The sequence below is a fragment of the Neophocaena asiaeorientalis genome, unplaced genomic scaffold (genome assembly GCF_003031525.2).
Source record: "Neophocaena asiaeorientalis asiaeorientalis breed wild unplaced genomic scaffold, Neophocaena_asiaeorientalis_V1.1 scaffold91, whole genome shotgun sequence".
In the NCBI taxonomy this organism is placed as follows: domain Eukaryota; kingdom Metazoa; phylum Chordata; class Mammalia; order Artiodactyla; family Phocoenidae; genus Neophocaena; species Neophocaena asiaeorientalis.
The window spans coordinates 14,607,585-14,631,375 of record NW_020173198.1 but is presented as its reverse complement, the minus strand read 5'-3'; the positions used below and the strand labels follow the sequence as shown (position 1 = coordinate 14,631,375).

At 45.9% G+C, this 23,791-nt stretch overlaps 1 protein-coding gene across 3 annotated transcripts in view; it reads left to right on the top strand.

Moving 5' to 3' along the window:
• Positions 1-23,791, top strand: part of CLEC16A (C-type lectin domain containing 16A) — a 208,797-nt gene that overhangs the window by 1,698 nt on the left and 183,308 nt on the right. For all 3 annotated transcript variants that reach the window (XM_024744278.1, XM_024744276.1, XM_024744277.1), the window contains exons 2-3: positions 10,659-10,787; positions 15,135-15,268. In XM_024744278.1, coding sequence (XP_024600046.1) covers positions 10,659-10,787; positions 15,135-15,268 — 263 coding nt within the window. The remainder of the gene's footprint in view (positions 1-10,658; positions 10,788-15,134; positions 15,269-23,791) is intronic.

Genomic DNA, 23,791 nt, shown 5'->3' with positions numbered 1-23,791 from the left:
CCTTTGAAGACAGAATGACTTCAGGGAAGAAAATACAGTGTTGAGGGGTGGGGGGAGAGAGTGGGGCAGTAAGCAAACCTTTGGTGGTGAGAAATTGGCTGATTTCCAGAAGGAGCTCTCAGGATTACTAATGGGAAAGAAGGATGGAGAGGGTGGGCAGGGAACAGTTGGAGGAAGACAGGGGCCCCTGGAAAGTGTTGGTGGGAGGGAAGATGGGGGCTTCTCATTTGGCTGGGGGTAGGGGTGCTGTAATTCTCAGCTGTGTCCTTTCTAGCATGGAGCGGGTGTTTAATAAATGTTTGTGGGTCTCAAAGAGTGGGCGGCAGGAGGGATCATTATGTAATAAGGAATGGTTTTTGGGAGTGGTGATGAGAGAGGACATGGGGAGGAGAGAGGCCTAGGGCAAGCACAGGGCTGTGTAGGGAAGCAGGAATCTTAAATGGGAGGGCAGCTGGACGGGAAAGGGAGAGGCTTAGAGATTTCAGGAATTTAGAGAGTGGGTGGATGAGGCCGAGAAGGGGAGGAAGGATATCTAAAGGAGGCTGGGCCTGCTGCCAGCATCCAGGTACCTGCAAGCTCTCACCTAACTCTGCCTGACTCTAACCCTTTTAAATTACTTTAGTAATTATTGAATGCATTTTCGGTGCCAGGTGCTTGCTAAGGAATTCCTGTGTGTTATTTCCTTTAGTCCTCATAAGTCTTAGGAGTTGTCAGAAATATTATTGTTTCCATTTTTTAGACTGGAAATTAAGGTCCAAAGAGGTTCAGTCACTTGCCCAAGGTGACAACAGCTGTAAAGTGTCAAAGCCAGGATTTGACTTCAGTGTTTGCACTCATTACACTGTCTTTTTGAGTAAAATTTCCTAAAAGTCAGTTTGGGAAGACTTTCAACTTGGCTGAGTCTCACTGCCCAATGGCCATCTTCGCCCTCTGCCCAGCCAGGGAATGGTAAAGGTTCTCAGGTTCCTTTGAAGTATCCTGAGAACTGCCCAGGTTCGTTGTTTAGGTCACATGGCTGCTGGGTGCTTTTTGGAAACCAGAGCTGCCTGCCCTGGATCTGGTGGATCAGCTGAATCCATACTGTAGCCTGAAGAACCTGGTGATTTGTGTGTTGCAGGGGGGCTTAGAAGATCCCAAAGCGACTTGGGAAAGAGTGCCATAAACAGCTAGTGCCCACCCCAATGCTTGGGCACAGAACAGCCCGTTCCCTGAGGGAGCTCGCGGGCTGGTGGGGAGATAGCCATAGAGCCAGTGACTGTGGTGTGACAAGTGCTGGGATCACCGTAGGTTCAGGGCTTTGTGGGAACCCTTCTTGGAAGTCCTCTGGGGGAGGCAACCAGAGCAGAGTTGTCAAGGATGAGCAGGAGCCACCGTGTGGACACGGCCCTGGGGTCTGTGGAGTGTCAAGGTGGGGCTGGTGGTTATGGGACACAAGGCTGGAGGTGGGACAGGGCTTGGGCCTCCTCTGATACAGAGGGCCACCAACCATTGTGGGGCACCTGGGACTAAAGGGTTTCCTAGGACGTGGGGCTTTCAGTGCTAAAACTGGGAAAGTCCTGGGCAGCCAGTACTAATTGGTCACTCTACCAGTGACAAGTGACAGTTCCTAATACACTGTTGCCCTGACCTAGGGCAGTGTGGGTAGAGAGGAGAGATTAAGATATTTAAACGAATTTAGAATTGACAGTTTGGGGAGGGGGGCACGCAAAGCATCTGAGAACCCTCTTCCTTTTTTTTTTTTTCTAAATAGACTTTACTGTTAAGAACAGTTTGAGATTTACAGAACAACTGAGAAGATAGTATGGACAGCTGGAAACCCTTTTTGAACCACATTATTCATAACATTCCCGGCTTTCAAACTGTAAAGGAATCTTGCTGTGAGACAGGGTTTTACTTTTGCTAATTAATGGAAAGCTGTGTACTGTGGTCTCTGTCTACTGAATGGAGTTAGTGATTTAGTTGAGGCAGATTGAAATAGTAAGAGGTCATTTGCTACACATCATGGGTGGTTTATTGCCCAGACTAGTGGCAAGGCTGTGACATTGACAAGCGGAAACCTTGACTGATGGAATTGCCTGATTACTACTGAAGCATCACCTTCACTAGGGACTGCGAGTCCACAAACTGCTAGAACTTTCTTGGTGTTGTGTTGTGTTGTTGCCTTAATTCTAATCGCCTTCGTGTATGGGTCAAGGTTCTTGGTGTTGTTGCCTTAATTCTAATCGCCTTTGTGTATGGGTCAAGATTCTTGGTTTTAAGTGACAGAAGCCCAGCTGGAATTGCCGTAAGCCCCAAATGGAACTGATTGGCCCTTGCCACTGAACAGGCTGTCCTAGCTAAGCCATGGCTGAGTCTCAGTGTTCAGACGAAGCTGTCTGTATGTGCTTCTTTCCAGTTCTTGTCTCCGCTTTCTTCTGGGTTGGTGTCATTCTCAGCATGCTCCAGGCTTACATCATATCAGCTTAGCAACGCCTGGGAAAAAGAGAGCTTCTTTTCTTAATATTGCCAGCAGAAGTCCAGAAATGAGCACCATTGAACCAGCCTGGGGTCTCATGCCCGCCCCTGAGCTAGTCACTGTGACAGGGGGGCATGGGGTACTCTAAGTGGCCCTTCCCTGGAGTCACGGTGGCATCAGCTCCTTCCAAGCTAGTGGACAGAGAATGAGAGAAAGGGATGGTTCAGCGTAGGAAAATTAGGGAGAAGAGGAATGTATACCCAGCAGGCAGACGTTCACCTACTCTTGGTATATTCAACTTTTGCCTAAGATGGCACTGATTATTTTTAGAGCTTGGGGTACAATATCGCCAGATTCATTTTCTTAGAGTATCATATTCATCGTATCACTCGTAGTGAGTCCGAGGCATCCATGATGTCAAGTCTAAAGTTCCCCCAGGCCGTCAGAGCACTCCAGACTGTTCCCACCCATCTAAGCTTGGGAGCACAGATGAAGACCCTGTAACCCCAGCTGGGGAGCCCGGAGCATCCTTGGTAGGCAGACACCCATTTACATGGAGACATAAAGGATGAGTGGTTGTTACAGGCAGTAGAGGGCAGGCTGGAAGGGGGGATGCTGCAGGCAGAGGAAACAGCGTTTGAGAAGCCTGCAGGAGAGAGACACAGGGCAAGGGGGTGTGTAGGGCCTGAGAGCAGAGCCATGAGGCGGGAGAGGTCACAGAGCCTAGGTCCCACCGGGCCTTGTAAATTCTGTTGAGGAATTTGGACACTAGGCTGAGAACAGTGGGGAGCCGTGTGCTGTGGTCTGGTGGAAGTTTGGAGAATGGATTGGAGGAGGGTCCCCTCAGGGGCTGCTTCTGTCTTATAGTACGTGAGAGTAGTGCCTGCAGTAACCCAGGAGTGTTTCTTGTGCCATTTCACGTTGATGGTCCTTCTCTCACTCACTGTTGCACACACCTCACCTGTCTGCATCTGTGCTGTCTCCAGATGCTGAACTGTGTCTTTAAAATACCAATTCTTGGGAATTCCCTGGCAGTCCAGTGGTTAGGACTCAGCACTTTCACTGCGGTGGCCTGGGTTCAGTCTCTGGTCCGGGAACTAAGATCCCACAAGCTGCGTGGCATGGCCACAAAAAACAGAGCAAAACAAAACAAACCTAAAGAATTCTTTCATAAAAATTGCCCTGGTGACTTAAGCCAACAAGAAGTTTTACCGTCATCTGCAGCTTCTCCTGTTCTTGCTCCCACCGTCTCACTCAACATGTTATCATAAGGTCTTCTCACCGCCAAAGAGTTAGACCAGCTGGTGGGTGCTCTGGGCTCTTCAAGCTTTATCCCACCTGTGAGTTAGATCCCCAGGAAGCTGGCCAGGGTTCCTCCGGCATGACCTTTCGCTATCAGAAATGGTCTTACTTGAATATATGTTTGTTTCCTTCTCCCAGATTTGAACGTAAGCTTTGTGAGGACAGAGGCCTGGGTGGCTTGTTCATGTGGAAATTGTCAGATGCCAGTACAGGGCCTAGCACGCAGTAAAAGATCAACAAGAATTCGTCATAGGATAAATGAAAGAGGCGAGTTCTGGCCTGACTTTTCCTAACAGCAGTTTGCTCTTGCCAGTTTGGGCACCGCGCCTGTGCCAGAGCTGTGACTTTTTCTAGGGCTGAAAGCCCTGCTACGGCAATCTCGCCGTGATTGCCGGCTCCCCGGCACCTCAGCATCTCAGTCCCGGCCTCACTCGCTGGCCCAGTTTGACATCTTTCAGGGGTGATTCATCAGGAGAAGCACCGCCTTTAACACCTTTTGCTAGTCTTCTAGTCCGCTTCCACCCTGCCGGGAGCTTCTCCTTGTCCTGCTGGCCAGAGGGCTGGATCCTGACCAAATGGAGGTTTTCAGGACACAGAGTAGGACCCTCTGGGAGGTGTCTTCCCTGGTGCTGAGGAGGCCACACAGACACAGGCTCCGTGTCCTCTCACCCCAGACGTTGTTATTTGGGGGGTGTGCTTTGGGGGAATGGATTTCCAGTCCCCCTAGGCCCTATCCTTCCTCACACTCTAGCTTGCGCATGTTTCAGTATCTTCCAATGGGAGCATCCTAAGAGACATGATACAAGTCATAAAACTTGTATGAATTTGAATTTAGTATGTCTGTCTCTGAAGTGGACATAATTATTATTAACTGTAATGGTTTAACTTGTGAAATAAGTGAGTCTCTTGAGAAAGCAGAGTCTGTGGAGGAAGGATTTGTTTACAGTCCGTGGTCCTTGGTGATGAGCCTCTCACGTATTGGTTGCACGTTGGTAACAGGCTGCAGTTTTTCTGTCTCCAGGCGCTTCAAACTCCTAAGCTTGTCTCTCAAAGTAAAGTTTGCTCATGTGCAAGAGTCTGAAATTGGGATTCTACATTCTGCAGAACTTCCTCTGGAGATATGATAACGCTGGCTCTCTTCCAATAACGTGGAATAAGGGTCAGTGATAAGCACTTATCTTGAGATCTGATACGTGTTGTCATGCATTTTCAGTTTGTTTATTTGGTTGTCTTGTGTGCTAAGCATTCATAACTTCATGGAAATGCTTGGCTAATAAAAGCGTTTAACTCATTGTTTGCATCTTCTGTACTATAATGGTTACAAGCAAGGGGTCACTGCCTGGGTGCCCTGTCCTTGTGTTGGGACTCTGGGTGGGTCCTAGCCTCCCAGAGCCTCAGCTCCCCAGATCATCAGCCCTGCAGGATTGTTGTAAGGGTTTAATGAGTGAACACATCTGAAGCATTCAGAACAGGGCCTGGCAATAGGAGACTGCAACTGTTTTTATATTTATTTATTTATTTTTAATTAATTTATTTATTTTTGGCTGCGTTGGGTTTTCATTGCTACACGCAGACTTTCTCTAGTTGCAACAAGCGAGGGCCACTCTTCGCTGTGGTGCGCGGGCTTCTCATTGCAGTGACCTCTCTTTGTTGTGGAGCATGGGCCCTAGGCTTGGTCTAGGCTCTAGAGCGCAGGCTTAGTAGTTGTGGCGCACAGGCTTAGTTGCTCTGCGGCATGTAGGATCTTCCCGGACCAGGGCTTGAACCCGTGTCCCCTCCATTGGCAGGCGGGCTCCCAACCACTGCACCACCAGGGAAGCCCAGGAGGCTGCAACTGTTTTTATGATGATGACGGTAAAAATATACACACATAGAGTTTGAGAGAAAATGTTATCATTGTAGCAGTTACTATCATTGTAAGAGAAAAACCTGTCACTGTCCTTGGAATCTTATCTAGATAGGGAACACAGCTTTGCACATAGAGATGGCTGTTGTTAGCTTGTTGATCATCTGAACTATTAGGAATCTAATGCCCAGGAACTGCTGTGCTATCCTTTCAGTGGTGTACTACGTAGTCACTACTGATGCTTGAGAACAGTTGCCAATAACAAAAATGCTTTTATTTTAGCCAGAGGTGGGAAGAAAGATGGGCATGGTAATGGACATACAGCATGAGCTCAACTATGTTAATATCCATAGCAAAGAAAAAGACCCAAGGAAATAGATTGCAACTCCAGCAGTGGTCATCTCTGGGCAGTGGCATGATTGACAATTGCCGTTTCTCTTTTTGTTGTTGTTGAGGTTTCCAGCCTTTCTAAAATGAGTGTTACGTTTAAGACCAGAAAGTTATTAAACTATATTAGTATCTCTGAGGTAGTTGAATTACTTGATCTTCCAAAGTCCTGGAATTAGATGCAGCATTAAAATATTAATCTTTAATCCATTCAGCTTTCTTTCTTTTCTCCCCCCACTACATTTAAGCAAACATATATTGAGGGTCTCTTCCAAGAAGATTACCTAAAACAGTGTGCTAGGGCATCGTGAGGGCAAAAAGATGAGCCAGTGCGGTGGGAATTTAGAGCTTGAGATCTAGCGGGTGTTTCCATCTACCAACAACAAGCATTTAGAAAATGAGTATTTTAAAACACTCCCATTTACAACAGCATCAAAAAACCCATCAAATACCTAGGAATAAATCTCACAAAACATGTGCAAGCCCCCTATCCAGCAAACCTTGAAGGAAATGTAAATGTCATCATGTTACACTCTCCAAAAGATGTCAGTTCTCTCTGTATTTAGCTATAGGTTTAGGGCAGTCTTAAAGGAAATCTTAGCAGGTATTTTTGTGGAAATTGAGAAGGTGATTTTAAAATATATATGGAAATTCAAAGGGCCAAGAATAGCCAATATAATAATAAAAGAAAAACAGAAGGAAAGAAGTTGGAAGACTTACATGATCACATTGCAAGATTTATTATAAAGCTACAGTGATCAGACAGCATGGTGTTGGCACAAAGGTAAACAAATAGATCAGTGGAACTAGAGCATCCAGAAGGAGTCCCATGCGTGGTCACCTGATTAATGGCAACAGTGACATCTGTGTGCTTTGGAGAAATGAGGACCTTTTCAGTAGATGATGCTGACTCAACTAGATAGCCATATGGAAGAAATGAATTTTGGCCAGTATCTTACACCATACACAAAAATGAGTTTCAAATGTACTCTAAGTCAAAATGTGAAAGGTAAAATAGTAACTTTTTAAAAGAAGAAAACAGCATTTCTTCATGACGTTGGGGTAGGTAAGGATGTCTTAAGGTTGATACAAAAAACACTGTCCAAGGGAAAGATTGATAAACTGGACCGCATTAAAATTAGGAACTTTTGCTCATCGAAAGACCACTGTAAAGAGAGTGAAAAGGCAAGCCACATTCAGAGAAAATGTTTGCCATAGGTATATCCAGTAAAGGATTTGTATTCAGAATAAACTCCATCAAATTAATAAGAAAAAGGTTCTCTACCTAGAAAAAATGGGCAAAAAACTTTCACAGACACCTCACAAAAGTAGATATTTAAATGGCTGTGAACATGTGAAAAGACACCCAACTTCATGCGTGGTCATGCGGTGAAACCCTGGCGCGGCATCACCACGTGCCAGCAGATGGCGCCACTGAGAAAGGCAGAGCGCAGCAAGCCCTGCCGAGGTGGGGGACTGGCTGGAGCCCTCTGAGCCAGCCTCTGCCCTTTGGCTGCAGATGAGCTGCTGAGCGAGCGTCCCTCAGTTCCTGTCCTGGCCTGTGCCGTGCTAGTGATGTGCACAGCCCCAGGTTACTGCGAGTATGAGGATCACAGGAAGGCCCGCACACAGGGCCAGGCATGTAGGCCATGCACCGCACATGGGAGCGCCTAGAATCTTCTTTTCAAGACTTAACACCCTGCCCTTCCCCTGGGTTTGTCTGTAAGGGCCTCCTCATAGTTACTAGAATTTTTCTGAGGGGTTATTTAGTGAAGGCAATGATAACAGTAATAGCTGGCACTTGTGTCATCCATGGGAACTGCCAGGTTAGTTATCTACCTTTTTACTTGTTTGTTCCTAACGACACCATGATAGGTAGGTACTAAAGTATTTAGGTGCTGTTGCCTCTCCTATTTTACAGGTGAGTTAACTGAGGTACAGAGATTAAGTAACTTGCTTGACATCACCCAGCTAATACCAAACGTTCCACTTCCTGCTCTGGTTTCTCTGGACCTTCCCATAGCTCCTGCAGTGAAGTCCTCTTTTCATGACTGTTTGGATCCAGCCTGATCTCTCCTTCCTACCTTCTTGGAATATTCTTTGTATAATGTAATAATGATTTTAATAACAGCCCCCCTCATAACAACCACCTTATAATAATAGTAGCAGCAGCTAGCCCTGCATCCGTTGAGCGCTTACTGTGTGCCAGGCACCATGCTCAGCTCTTTCTATGTGGTATCACATCAAATCTCTGGAACAGTCCAGCAAGGAGGCCTTGTTGGTTGTAGAAGCTGACGCCCAGAGAGGTGAAGTGCCTTGTCCAAGGCCACTTATAGGAAGAGACAGGGCCAGGAATCAAGCCCAGGTCTGTCTTCGGGACTCCAAATGTTTGAACTCTTCACTACCACTCTGTTCCACTACTTGCTGTGTTTGGCATTTGGCCCCTTGACTATGTTTGGTCTTGTATGCTCTGATCTACCTCATATTGATGGAGATGGTCCCCTACCCTTCCCCCATTCAGCATTTATTTAGCGCCTACTGTGTTCCAGACATTCTGGAGTCTTTTGAGGTCACCAAGATCAATAAGATGATGTTCCTGACCTTGAGGAGCTCAGGTCTAGTAAAGGAGGCAGATCATTGCCAATCAGGGTGGTCTGTGCAGCAGCAAATGCATATGGGTACAGAGGTGCCAGAGAGAAGGCTTCACCAAGAGATGCCTGAGCTGGGTTTTGACATATGAGTAAGAGTTTGCTGGTTGGTCAGGGCAGCAAGGGTATTTCAGGCAGAAAGCACAATGAATAGAAGTCAGGGCTGATCGTCAAGATTTTAACCTCTCCTATCCCTATTGGGGGTCTTCAGAGCAGACCCACTTACCCAGGCTGCTGCCTCCTGGGCCAGGAGTGTGATAGTGAGGTGATAATGCATGTTGTCCTCTACACAGAAGGAAACACCAGAGTGGGGAGAATCCGCCTCTCCCCATGTTGCCAACAACGCCTGTCACAGCAGGTGGGGGGCGTACTGTTCACTACATGGGCAGTGTCACTGACGGCCATGACGTGAGTGATGCCGTGGCTCTGAAACAAGAGTGGGAGCTCCTTCAAAATGCAGATTTGGGACCCTGCACCCAGGGCTCAGATTCTGGGAGTCCGGGGTCGGAAGCCAGAATGTGCAACTTAAGCAGGTGGTTCTGATGTAGGAGGCCTGTGAGCCGCAATCTGAAACACTCTGCTCTTTGAGCCTTTTGAGGAAGAGGCACTCGAGGCAAGATGGAGACGTAGATTCCTAAGTGGGTCCCCTGCATTCATCCCAGGGTGGGTCAGTGCTGTGGAGTCACCTAATCACAGGGGACCACTGGCCTCACCCCCCCACACACGGCCCTGCCGGTGGATTTGGGCACAGGTGCTGGAGAGTTCTGTTTTGGGAGAGCTGTGCCAGTTACTGCATGTTAAAAGTTGCATGTAGTTTTAATTAATTAGATTAACTAAATGATTAAAAAATGATTATAGTATGTCTTTAGACAAACAGCACAAGCACTAATAACTAAAACCCCCTAAAGCGGCAGATGGCCCCTGTGGTTCCATTTGCAAGATTCTACCTCTTTACATCCTACCCATTTTTAGAGATCTTCAATGGTATGACCTATCTAGCCTTTCCCTGCCTTTCTCTCGCCAGTCCCCCACCCCCAAACTGAAGGTGGCCAGAAAAGAAGTCGGGAAGTGAATACTCCTGAGTCACTCCCTCTTGCTGCCCCCTTTTCCTTCCCAAGCCGTGACAGCTGAAGTTGTCTCAGTCTGCCAGCCCTGGAGACACTCTTGAAACCGTGCCAGGTGGCGCTCCCAGAGCATCGGCCAGGCTGCTAGTCCCCACACTGCTCAGGAGTGGCCTCTGCGATTCTTTGGCTTTTGCCCTCACCAGCGGCAGAGGGCCTTCAGGACTAGGCCGGGCCCACCTGTCCCTGCACATTCAGGTGGGTGAAGTATTGAATACATGGTCATCGCCTCTCAAACCCACTTCACTTTACTCTGTACACAGCAAATAAGAGCTGTGCCCTTGAACTTCAAGCCACCTGCTTCATCTGAGCCATCAGTTCTGTGCTTCATGGGGGATTAAGGGCATTCCAAGGGTGATCATGATGGCACCTGATTTGTGCCCCAGCCACTGGCTCTGGGACCACCCTCCCTGCTGTGTGACTCCACGTCTGATCTCTGCATCAGCCAGGCAGCGGGTCTTAGGCTTTTGGCACTGAGCCGTGTGTCTCCACTTGCTCCACCAGCATCAGAATCACCCAGGAGAGTGAAAAAGGCCGATGCCTGGTCTTCCCTCACTGCCGCTAAATCTGAGTCTCCGGTGGGCTCAGTGGCCCCTCTTTGTCCAGCTCTCCAGGTCATTCTCTTGCACACACTGGAGTTTGAGGATGGTTGTCTTCAAAAGCTTGACAGTCTTGCCTCAGTTTGGGTTGGTGTGTCCCTGGTTATTGAACACTTCGAAGCATTGTCTGCCATTTTTCTCAGGTGGTGAGTTATGTCTCCTCTAAATGGGAATTGTGCTAACAACTGTGTCTGTAAAAAGCACAGCCAAATTGTCCCTAAAATGTTGCTAATGGTCACTGAGCTTGGCTTACATTTCAACTGGTAACCTTTAGTTCTCTTTTCTTTTCCTTTCTCTCAGATATCTGTACCACGTTTTGACCAAAAACACCACCGTCACAGAACAGAACAGGAACCTGCTGGTGGAGACCATCCGATCCATCACCGAGATTCTGATCTGGGGGGATCAGAATGACAGCTCTGTATTTGAGTAAGGGTTTCTGGTTTTTTGTTTTTTGATTCTTCTTCTTCCTTTGAATAATTTTCTAAATGTGTACCATGAGTCATTCCTGATGATGTCAGGATTTGATGCCAATTTGGTCCTGCACAGATATCTGTCTCTCTCCCTCTCTGTCTCTCTCTCTGTCTCTCTAAAATGTCCTTGAAACACTGTAAAAATGCCTGCTGAAAATGGGAAAGTTATGGAAAACAGTGTCCCTAGAAAAATTTGAAAATATCATGGATAATTTTCCAAGTAATGTCTGATTATCTCCCCCAAAGGAAGGAGAAAATGTCTTGAGTAGTTAGATTCTAAGTGAACTGAAAAGACCCTTCCCCAGGTGGAGACACTAAGGGCTAACATTGATTGTGTTTACTGATGGGTGGCCACAGTGCTGAGCTCTTGATGAGATAATCCTTCTAAGTCTCCCAGCTACCCGAGGGTAGAGGACCATCCCCATCCCCATCCCCTTCCCCATCTTCATCCTCATGCCCATCCTTATCCTCATCCCCACCCCTTTTTATGCTCAAGGTCAAACGGCTCACACCTAGAGCCCATGGATGGATTTCTCCTCACTCTCATACTTCCTAGGTGAAGAGTCTCAGGCCCGCCTCAGTTTGCTCATCTTTAAGTGAGAGAGAGCAAGTTCCCTGCCCAGTGCCTGTTATAGAGTTAGGCACTCAAGAAATGTTAGCAAATGATCATTTTAAAAGGTGTCCCTATTGGGACTTCCCTGGTGGCACAGTGGTTAAGAATCGCCTGCCAATGCAGGGGACACAGGTTTGAGCCCTGGTCCGGGAAGATAACACATGCCACGGAGCAACTAAGCCCGTGCGCCACAACTACTGAGCCTGCTCTCTGGAGCCCGTGAGCCACAACTACTTAGCCTGCGTGCCACAACTACTGAAGCCCATGCGCCTAGAGCCCATGCACCACAACGAAGAGTAGCCCCCGCTTGCCGCAACTAGAGAAGGCCAGCGCGCCGCAATGAAGACCCAATGCAGCCAAAAATAAAATATAAATAACTAAATAAATTTATATATTAAAAAAAGGGTATCCCTATTGGACAGTTAAAAAGCAAAGACCGTAACCCATGAACTACTTTCCTCAACAGACCTGTCCCAGCATCTGAGTGCAGAAGGATTAGGGTTATGACAACTACCAAACACAGATTTTATTTTTATATAAAATAATCTCAATTATAAGTGTTGAGGCCACTTAAAAAACACATTTAGGGCTTCCCTGGTGGCACAGTAGTTGAGAGTCCGCCTGCCGATGCAGGGGACGCGGGTTCGTGCCCCGGTCTGGGAAGATCCCACATGCCACGGAGCGGCTGGGCCCGTGAGCCATGGCCGCTGAGCCTGCGCATCCGGAGCCTGTGCTCCGCACCGGTAGAGGCCACAACAGTGAGAGGCCCGCATACCGCAAAAAACAAAACAAAACAAAACACACATTTAAAACAAATACAGGTGTTCCATTTCCAACCTGGCCTCTTATTAGATATTTTGATTTTCTGGATAGCTCTGTATTTTCGTCAGTGAGGTTAGCTAATATGGAGCTACTTGTGGAAAATGCAAATTGTTTAAAATGCAGACCTGTGACACTGGCTGAGTTCCCCAAGGGAAAACATGAGTAATAAATAGGTGTTGCTCATAAACGGGACTAGTTGCCTTTCAGGATCCATGGGGAATTTACTATTTGTTGGTTGCTTGGTATCTGTTTATGGACATGAGAAAGACCCTTGGGTTAAAGATGAGAAACCACGTCACCTTTACTAGAATGGCCGAGTCCATCCGTCGTCTTAGAAAAACTACCAAGCTCTTAGAGGCCCAGTTATTCTTAAATCACTGCCCCACAGAGGCCCCAAGAGAGCTTGTTTTTAATCCATTTTTAAGTTTGGGGATAATTTTAGATTTAGATTGTACAGAAAGTTCCCATTTACCCCTCATGCCGTTTCCCTGTTAATATCTTATATGACTAGAGTGCATTTCTTAAAACATCACCATTACGTCAACTCCAGACTTGATCTGGAATGTACCAGTTTTTCCATTAACATCCTCTTTCTGCTCCAGGATCCCAATCCAGGCACCCACAGTCATTTTAGTTGTCGCGTCTCCCCAGTGTCCTGTGTTCTGTGACAGTTTTTTAGTCTTCTCTTGTTTTTTATGACCTTGATAGTTTTGAGAAGTACTGACCAGCTGTCCTGTAGAACGTCGCCCAATCTGGGTTTCTCTCCCAGTTAGCCTGGGAATTTTGGGGAAGAGTATCACAGAGGGGAAGTATCCTTCCCATCCCAGAATGTCACCGTTCCTGATATCCACATGATTCCTGGAGAGGTTAACCTGATCACTTGGCTCAGGTGGTGTCTGCCAGGCTTTTTTACTTTAAAGTTACTCTTTCCCCCTCCCCTACAGTAGTCTCCTTGGGGGCGTGGGAATTAAGCTCCACCTTCTTAGAGGGGGGAGTATCTACATACACTGTTTGAAATTCTTCTTCGTGGAAGATTTGTCTCTTCTCCTCATTTATTTATCTATTCAATCATTTATTTATATGCATCCCTTGAAGATCTTGCAGGTTTGGTTCCAGGCCACCGCCATCAGGCGAATATTGCAGTCAAGCGAGTTACACGAATTTTTTGGTGTCCCACTGTATATAAAAGTTACGTTTACACTGTACTGTAGTCTGTTAAGTGTCCAATAGCATTGTGTCTGAGAAACAATGTACATACCTCAGTTAAAAAATAATGCTGTTGGGAAAATGGCGCCAATAGACTTGCTCAACACAAGGTCACCACAAACCTTCAATTTGTAAAAAAAAACACAGTATCTGCAAGGCACATGTATATCAATATGGACTCATGGATATTTATTTTATCCTCTGGATTATAATCCAATACTATATTATTTATATTTTTGCTGGCATTGTTCCAGCTTCAGGCACTAGGAGCTCTTTCAGGCTGCTTGCTGTGTCCCTTTGCCTCAGCCCCATCCTTTTGGTTTTTGGAGCACTTCCTTACTTTCTGGTATTCTCAGGTGCTCCAGGCTCATCTTGCATTTTATCTGCCCCAGCCCTAGAATTAGCCACTTTTCCAAGGAGCCCCTTACTACCCTAGGGAGTTTTAAAAATCCAGGCTCCTGGATTTCACACTAGACCTACGGAATCTACCCCTGGGCAAGATGTAGGTACAAGCATTTTAACAAGTTCCCAAGTCGGTCTTGGGCTGCAGTGAGCTTGTTGGGTGATACTTGGGAGTCAGTGCTTTGTACAACTTGCCGCAAAGGAAGACACGATAGGTCCAATGAATGAAATATTCTGGGGATCAACATGGATGGCATTTGTAGGCACACGGGCTCCCAGAATCAGAGTTGGAAAATAATTTAGAGGTCTCTTTAAGGTCATATTTATTTATTCATTTACCCTTTCATGGATTCAAACAGAAGATCTGCAGCACTGAGCAAGTGCCAGGCCCATGTTCCTGCCACTTGACAGCAGAGGGAAGAGGGAGACCCAACACTGAGTCAACCAACAGACCCACGGGACTGCCGGGAATTGTTCTGAGTATCCCAGATGAGAGATTATCTGGTCTTAGCGTGAATACAGAGAACACCAAACTAGAAACGTCATTTTCTTCCTTTAAAGACAGGCATTAGGGGGTCTGCATTTCCAGACTAGAAGAGCCAATGTGTGCCTCCCAAAGTCAGTGCCCCCAGCCTGCATGTAGACAAATGTCCCGTCCAGGACAAGAAAGGCAAAGCAGACTTGGGGACCAGCTGGGGTCCCGTCCCATGACCACCTTCTCTTTCCTTCCAGTTCTCATACCCTAGATGTGGAAACGACAAACTTGTTAATTGAGAAACCCAAACTCTTAATATTCAGCATGATCTTACCCCTTTGTAGGGAATTACTCTGGTTCCCAGGTTGTTGGTGAGCACTCAAAGCTATGAAAGCAAAGGAAGGAGGCTTAGTGAGGAAAACTGAGCTTATAAAATATTGGATGGAAAATGCTGCTTGTTGGGTTTATAAGTGTAGGTAGGTCACTGTGTAATCATTTAGTTGGGAAAGATCTTTCCCGCTCGGTCAGAAATCACTGCTTCCCAGAATCAGCACTGTTCTCGCGTTCCGGGAAGAGGGTCTGAAAGGTCGCGTTTTTCTTGATGGAGGGCAGCATCGTGGGAGCTGGGTATCACAGAAGCCGAGGCCACACGGGTGCTGTGATCTGGCTGCTCTGCGGATGCCTTTGTTGAGGTGCACACACGTGTGCTGGGCGTGCAACCAGAGGACGACATGCATTTCCACGTGTAGAAGCAGACCACTGACACTTTCCCATTCTCTCCCCAGCTTCTTCCTGGAGAAGAACATGTTCGTCTTCTTCTTGAACATCCTGCGACAGAAGTCAGGCCGCTACGTGTGCGTTCAGCTGCTGCAGACCTTGAACATCCTCTTCGAGAATATCAGTCACGAGACCTCACTTTGTAAGGGCAGTCCTGACACTTACCTCTGCACCTCTGAGTGTCAGCTGCGTGTCGTTTGCCGTGGCGTTCATGTTGCTGTTTGAATGTCTGTGCTTACTGTGTGTCTTGGTGTGCTTGGGCTGCCATAGCAAAATACCCAGGCTGGGCAGCTTAGACGACAGAAACTTATTTTCTCATAGTTCTGTAGGCTGGAAGTCCAAGATCATGGTGCCATCAGGGTTTCTGGTGAGGCCTCTCTTCCTGGTTTGCAAATGGCCACATTCTCTTTGTGTCCTCATGTGTTCTTTCCTCTGTGCACATAGAGAGAGGGAGAGTTCTGGTGTCTCTTCCTTTTCTTAGAAGGACACCAGTCTTCTCGGATCAGGGCCCCACCCTATGACCTCATTTAACCTTAATTACCTCCTGAAGGGCTGCATCTCCAAATACAGTCACCGTGAGGGTTAGGGTTTCAGCATATGAATTCTGGGGGCACAGAGTTCACTCCCTAATGCCATTTTTTCCCCCCTGCATGGTAGGGTGCTGTGAAGAGCTAAGAGAGGGCTCCCCTCTGCTGAGTGGTTCTGGGGGTGTTTGCATTTCTTCTTTATAACCTGTTATTAAAGAGTTTCGGTCGCTGAATAATCGGCCAACAGAATAAGCATTGGAAGCAGCAAGGTGAGGAAGAATGTGGCCAAGGAGCATGCAAGGGTGTGGCTTTGGCCCCTGACCTGCCTGCTTCAGTCCCACTGCCCGACTGACAAGGGTGTGACTCAGAGCCTCTTCCCGGCCCTCGATCTTGTCTGAAACAACCAACCTGCGAGGCAGGTGCTGTCAGTGCCCTCATTTAACACCTAGAGAGTTTGAGTCACTGGCCCCAGGTGACAGCTCTAGCAAGGCAGGAATTGAGAATGGGTTTCAGCCCAGGTGAACTAGCTCAGTGGTCCTCAGCTGGGGGTGACTGTGCTCCCAGTGGACATTTGTCAGTGTCTGGAGACATTCCTGGGGGGCGGGTGCTACTGGCATCTAGTGGGTAGAGACCAGGGATGCTGTTAAACATCCTACAACACACAGGACAGCCCCCAACAATAAAGGATTAGTTAGCCCAAAATGTCAACAGTGCCGAGGGTTAGAAACCCTGGTTTACCTCCTAATCATCCGGGCTTGATCATGAACTTTATTTTCCAAGATGACTGCACCAAGCCCCAGGCCCTGCCTGCAGGAAGCAGGAAAGAGAAGACAAGTGATGGAATGTCTATGCCACAGGCAGGCCCTAGGTCCCCAAGACAGGTTTTAAAAAGTTTCTGTTGGGTGGAGAGAGGTAGAGATGGTGGCATTCCTCCTGAGGAGGGAGGAGGGAGGGATAGGAAAGAGCTGCAGACTGATGGCCACTAGATGGTACTGCTGTCCCAGGAGACTCTCCTTACGCGCTTCCCCGTGTCTGTGAGTTGCCAAATGTGAGTTGACTCACTCTCCCTGAGTGGTTTCCCAACAGCTTTTGTTACCCTGGATATCAATTGCGTGTGGTTTCTGAAAACTCCGAGAGGGGAAGACCCAGCTCGCTGGTATGGGCCATGGACTCAGACCCAAGCAGTTCTGAGCCCTGGTTCTGCCACAAACACCCCTGGTGTATTCTGGGGAGTGAACTCTCCAAGCTGCAGTTTCTGCATCTGTGAAGGAGAGATAATGCTAGTACCTGGTGATTAGAGTGGTTTGAGGATTGAGTGTGACAGTGGGTGTGCAGAGTGTAGGATCGGGTCTGGCAGGTGGAGGTGTCCACTTAGAGTTGGTTTTATCGTGAAATCCAGCATTCCCCCAAATGACTGTTTTCTGATAACCCAGCTAACCCCAGGGCTACTGGATTGAAGAGGGGGTTGAAAATTCTGGGCTTTCTGGATCGTGTGGCCTTCCTTGTACTAGGACTAAAAAGGGTGCTGTGCTATAAGAAAACCCAGGCAGATGCTGCTGGCCATACAGGGGAGTCCGTCAGAGTGCTTTCGTAAGGCCTGCCAAAGCAGCAGAAATTACTCACAGTTTACAGAACTTGGATGTATGGGGGTGAGAAGGATGGGTGAGTTTTGCTTTTTTTTTTATTTTCTAATTATAGAGAGAAAATGTCCTCATTATAAAACAACAACAACAACAAAAATCAAACATTAAAAAACTGTAGAAAGCAAAAGTTCTATAGACTCTCACCCTAAAAGTTCAGTGAACACATACCATTTTGCTGTTTGTTTTATTTTTCCCAACTTACTAGCGTATCTTAGATTTTTCATATTGTCCGTTCATGCATCCCTACCTTGTTTGGTTTAAGAGCTGCGTCTTGCTGGACCATAACTTATTTAACGTGACCATGGGCGTTTAGGTGGTTTCCGGATTTTCATTATTACAAGCAGCCATTTCACGATTGCACCTGGTGCCTGTTGGGTTAAGTGACAGAAGGCCTGAGAGCCTGAGATTACTTATAGACTCCTGGGTTTATTATAAAAAGAGACCACAGAAAGCTGGCCACACAGTAAGGGGGTAGTAGAAAAATCCCAGTCGATTAATAGAGGCACCTCTGCCACCCCCGTGGTGGCCTCACCAACCACAGAGTCATGTCGTGGAGGCCCTGGAAAAGTCCCTGCTGGGGAAGGATGGGAGCGTGTGGCTCTTCCACTTCAACACTGCAGCCGAGAAGCCCGAGGTTGCACATCTCAAGCTGCCAGCATAGGCGTCTGTGCCCCTGGTGGCCCGGCAGCCACTAACCAGTCACAGTGGGGCTAACATTCCTTCGGCAAGCCCATTCATCCCCAGCCAACCACAGCTGGCAAGAGAGCATGAAAAGAAGTGTTCGAGGCATCAGCATCACCTGGCTGGTTGTTACAGGTGTGGATTCTGGATGGGTAGATTGTGGACTGTTCAAGGAACAGGATACTATATAGCAGGAAGGAAGAAAAAGGAATGCACTGCTAGCACACATGCAGCAACATGGATAACTGAGATGTGGTGATTAGTGAAAGAGGCCAGACACCAGAGGGAGCTTCCTGTATGAGTCTATGTATATGAAGTTCAAGACCAGGCAAAGCGAGTCTGTGGTGCTGGAAGTTAGGCTAGGGGCTGGCTTTGGGAAGAGAGTATTGACGGGGCAGGGGTGTGAGGGACCTTTCGGGGAGCTGGAAATGCACTGCCTGATCTGGGTGGTGTATTTATTTGCAAAAATTCATCAAGCTGGACACCTAAGGTTTGTGAGATGTGTGCATGTGTGTGTATATACATATATATATGTATATATATACACACACACACAGGTACGAGTACTTAAGATTCATATATATGTACATTTTCACATATATCAAGCTATACACTTAGATTTGTGATATATGTAACTTCATTTTTTTTACAAGATATTAAATATAGTTCCTTGTGCTATACAGTAGGTCTTTGTTATTTATTTTATATATAGTCGTGTGTATCTGTTAATCTCAAGCTCCTAATTTATCCCTCCCCCACCCCCCTTTCCCCTTTGGTAACCATAAGTTTGTTTTCTGTGTCTGTGAGTCTGTTTCTATTTTGTAAATAAGTTCATTTGTATCATTTTTTTAGATTCCACATATAAGTGATATTATAGGATATTTGTCTTTCTCTGTGTGACTTAATTCACTTAGTATGAAAATTTCTAGGTCCATCCTTGTTGCTACAAATGGCAGTATTTCATTCTTTCTTATGGCTGAGTAATATTCCAGTGTGTGTGTGTGTGTGTGTGTGTGTGTGTGTGTGTGTGTGTATGTATCTATCTCACATCATCTTTATCCATTCACCTGTTGATGGACACTTAGGTTGCTTCCATGTCTTGGCTTTTGTAAATAGTGCTGCTGTGAACATTGGGGTGCATGTGTCTTTTTGAATTAGAGTTTTCATCTTTTCCAGATATATGCTGCACAGGAGTGGAATTGCTGGGTCATGTGCTAGTTCTATTTTTAGTTTGTTAAAGAACCTCCATACTGTCCTCCATAGTGGCTGCACCAATATACATTCCCACCAACAGTGTAGGAGGGTTCCCTTTTCTCCACACCTTCTCCAGGATTTGTTATTTGTAGACTTTTTGATGATTGACATTCTGACTGGAGTGAGGTGATACCTAGTTGTAGTTTTGATTTGCATTTCTCTAATTAACAACGTTGAACATCTTTTCATGTGGCTGTTGGCCATCTGTATGTCTTCTGCCCAATTTTTGATTCGGTTGTTTGTTTTTTTGATATTGAGCTGTGTGAGCTGTTTGTATATTTTGGAAGTTAAGCCCTTGTTGGTCACACTGTTTGCAAATATTTTCTCCCATTCCATAGGTTGTCTTTTCGTTTTGTTTATGGTTTCTTCTGCTGTGCAAAAGCTTATGAGTTTGGTTAGGTCCCATTAATAGTCATTCTGACAGGTGTGAGGTGATATTTCATTGTGGTTTTGATTTGCATTTCCCTAATAATTAGTAATGTTGAACATCTTTTCATGTGGCTGTTGGCCATCTGTATGTCTTCTGCCCAATTTTTGATTCGGTTGTTTGTTTTTTTGATATTGAGCTGTGTGAGCTGTTTGTATATTTTGGAAGTTAAGCCCTTGTTGGTCACACTGTTTGCAAATATTTTCTCCCATTCCATAGGTTGTCTTTTCGTTTTGTTTATGGTTTCTTCTGCTGTGCAAAAGCTTATGAGTTTGGTTAGGTCCCATTTGTTTGTTTTTGCTTTTATTTCTATTGCTTTGGGAGACTGACCTAAGAAAACACTGGTATGATTTATGTCAGAGAATGTTTTGCCTATGATTTCTTCTAGGAGTTTTATGGTGTCATGTCTTATATTTAAGTGTTTAAGCCATTTTGAGTTTATTTTTGTATATGGTGAGAGGGTATGTTCTAACTTCACTGATTTACATGCGGCTGTTCAGCTTTCTCAACACAACTTACTGAAGAGACTGTCTTTTCTCCATTGTATTTCTTGCCTCCTTTATTGAAGGTTAATTGACTGTAGGTGTGTGAGTTTATTTCTGGGATCTCTATTCTGTTCCATTGATCCATATGTCTGTTTTTATGCCAATACCACTCTGTTTTGATTACTGTAGCTTTGTAGTATTGTCTGAAGTCTGGGAGGGTTATGCCTCCAGCTTTGTTCTTTTCCTTCAGGATTACTTTGGCAATTCTGGATCTTTTGTGGTTCCATATAAATTTTAGGATTATTTGTTTTAGTTCTGTGAAAGATGTCATGGGTAATTTGATAGGGATCGCATTAAATCTATAGATTGCTTTGGGTAGTATGGCCATTTCAACAATATTAATTCTTCCAGTCCAAGAGCATGGGATATCTTTCCATTTCTTTAAAACATCTTCAGTTTCCTTTCTCAATGTTTTATAGTTCTCAGCGTATAAGTCTTTCATCTCCTTGGTCAGGTTTATTCCTAGGTATTTTATTATTATTTTTTTGACATGATTTTAAAAGGGATTGTCTTTTTTATTTTTTAAACTTTCTCCTTCTGATATTTCATTTTAGTGTAAAGACATGCAACAGAGTTCTGTGTGTTAATCTTGTATCCTGCTACCTTGCTGAGTTCATTTATCAGTTCTAATAGTTTTTGTATGGAGTCTTCACGGTTTTCTTTAGAGAGTATCATGTCATTTGCATATAATGACAATTTTACCTCTGCCTTTCCAATTTGATTGCCTTTTATTTCTTTTTCTTGTCTGATTGTTGTGGCTAAGACTTCCAATACTATGTTGAATAGAAGTGGTGAGAGTGGGCATCCTTGTCTTGTTCTAGAATTTAGTGGGAAGGCTTTCAGCTTTTCACCATTGAGTATCATGTTGGCTGTGGGTTTGTCATAAGTGGCTTTAATTATGTTGAGATATGTTCCCTCTGTACCCACCTTGGTGAGAGTTTTTATCATGAATGGATGTTGAATTTGATCAAACGCTTTTTCCACATCTAATCATCTATCATCTGAGATGATTACGTGGCTTTTGTCTTTTCTTTTGTTGATGTGGTATATCACAGTGATTGATTTGCATGTGTTGAATCATCCTTGTGACCCTGGGATGAATCCAACTTGATCATGGTGTATGATCTTTTTTATATGTTGTTGGATTCAGTTTGTTGAGGATTTTTGCATCTATATTCATCAAAGACACTGGCCTGTAATTTTATTTTTTGTTAGTGTCTTTGTCTGATTTTGGTATCAGGGTCATGGTGGCATCATAGAATGACTTTGGGAATGTTCCCTTCTCTACAGTCTTTTGGAAGAGTTTGAGGAGGATCACTGTAAGTTCTCCTTTTTATGTTTGGTAGAATTCCCCAGTGAAGCCGTCTGGTCCTGGACCTTTGTTTGCAGGGAGTCTTTTTTGTTTGGTTGGTTGTTTTTTTAATTACAGATTTTGTATGTTTCTAGAAACTTGTCCATTTCTTCTAGGTTGTCCATTTTGTTGGCATATAACTCTTCACAGTATTCTCTTATGTTTTTTTGTTTTTCTGCAGTATCGGTTGTTATTTCTCTTCTTTCATTTCTTATTTTGTTTATTCGGGTTCTCTCTCTTTTCTTCTTGGTGAGCCTAGTCAGAGGTTTGTTGATTTTGTTTATCCTTTCAAAAAACTAGCTCTTGGTTTTATAGATTTTTTTTTCCTATTGTTTTCTTTATCTCTCTTTTATTTATTTCCTCTCTGATCTTTATTATTTCCTTCCTTCTGCTGACTTTAGGTTTTGTTTTTTCTTCTTTTTCTTTTAGGTGGTAGGTTACGTTGGTTTTGTTTGTTTGTTTGTTTTAGATTTTTCTTGTTTTTTGAGGAAGGGCTGTATTGCTATGAGCTTCCTTCTTAGGACTGCTTTTGCTACATCCCATAGATTTTGTATAGTGTGTGTAACCTCATTTTTAAACATATTAAAATTCTTAGGACCCCACTTCAGATCTACTGCCTCCTCTCTTAACGTGGGCCCCAAGATTGACCTCAGGAATTGTTATAATTAGGAGATTTTGAAAACTACAGACATGACGTCCTACCTGCAAAGCCTGCTCTGAGACTGTGTTCTGAGGAGCACCCAGCCCACGCTGCGGCCCTTCTCATGACCCGTGCTCCTGGATGGCTCTTGGTGTTGTGTTTGGTGATTCTAGCCTTTTCAGTATACTGTGATTGGCCTAAGTTAGGTACCTCTTTGGCACCAAATAAAACTTAACGGTTTATTTCTGTTCCCCCCACGGACAACAGTCATGGTAACCAGAGGACTGGTGGTGGAGGTTAGGAATCTCCAAGCTTTAGTGAGAAGATGAGGGGCGGCAGCTCATGTGATTGGGTGCTCCCTCTGTGCTCCTCCCTGCCCTCAGTGCTTTTTGTGCATTATCTCCTTTAATCCTCACAATGCCCCGCCCCACGAGGAAGGTCTTCTTGTTCCTGTTTTCAGACAGGGAAGCTGGGGAGTGGGGCAGGTAAGTGTCTTGCCCAAGGTCACCCAGCTAGGAAGTGACAGGCAGTGTGGGTCCAAGTTTACCTTTGAACCCAGTGCCTCTGAGATATGAGCATGACAGGAAGCCCTGCAGGGCTTCTTAATACACGGAGTGCTGGGCCCTCCCAGAGATCTGAGTGGGAGGCCAGGGCTGGGGCCCAAGCCTCCGCACGGCTGACAAGCTCGTGTGCTGCTGGTCCCACGACCAGACTTTGAGTAACGAGGCTGTGCCCCACCCTGCTCCCCTGCCCCACCGCTTCTGCCCGTGGTACATGTGTGGGTCACGTCCTGCCTTTCCCTGTCAGTGGGGAGGCAGCTGGGATGGTGCAGAGCTCACAGGCTGGCAGCCCGAAAGGCAGACAGTGGGCATGGCAGCACTGGCTTCGCAGGGTGTCTGGTAAGGACTCAGAGGATAACCTGTCTGGCCAGGGCCCAAGACCAAGATTGCAGACAGTGGGCCCATGGGTCGCAGTGGGTCTGTAGACCCATTTTCACTGGCCAGCACAGCTTTCAGAATGAGTTGATCTAGTGGCTGACATTTCAACATCCAAGATACAGCATTATGATTTGTGTTTTCCAGCTTCCTTTGCACAGTTGGAAGCTCTCACCACGCTGGGCCTGCACTTCTGCAGGGGCTGGGCCCTGGGAGCTTAGCAGGGGTAGCCGCTCTCCTGTGGCTGCAGTGCCCACAGGGCCTCGTCATCCAGTTTTCATCCTTGGCCCCCATTAGTGCATGGTATTAACACAGGACATCGGACCTGAGATTGAATTCCATCTCTGACTTACTGTCTCTGTGTCCTCGGGCAGGTAATTAGCCTTAGTTTTTACTCATCTGCAAAATGAGGAAAACAAGGCCCACTCTGCAGCCTCATCATGACGGTGAATGATAACGTAAAGCAGTCAGCCTGGTGCTGGGCAGGTAGTGGAGGTTCAGTCTCAAGTGGCCTTTACGAAATCATGTTGCCTTATGGGAAGGAAAAAGCCATGCGGAGCCCTTTGTGGCATTTGAGGGTGACAGTGTGACTTTTGATGGCAAAATGGGGCCAGCTTTTATAAGATACAGTACAGCTTACCCTCATCCCTGGGTAGTTTGTG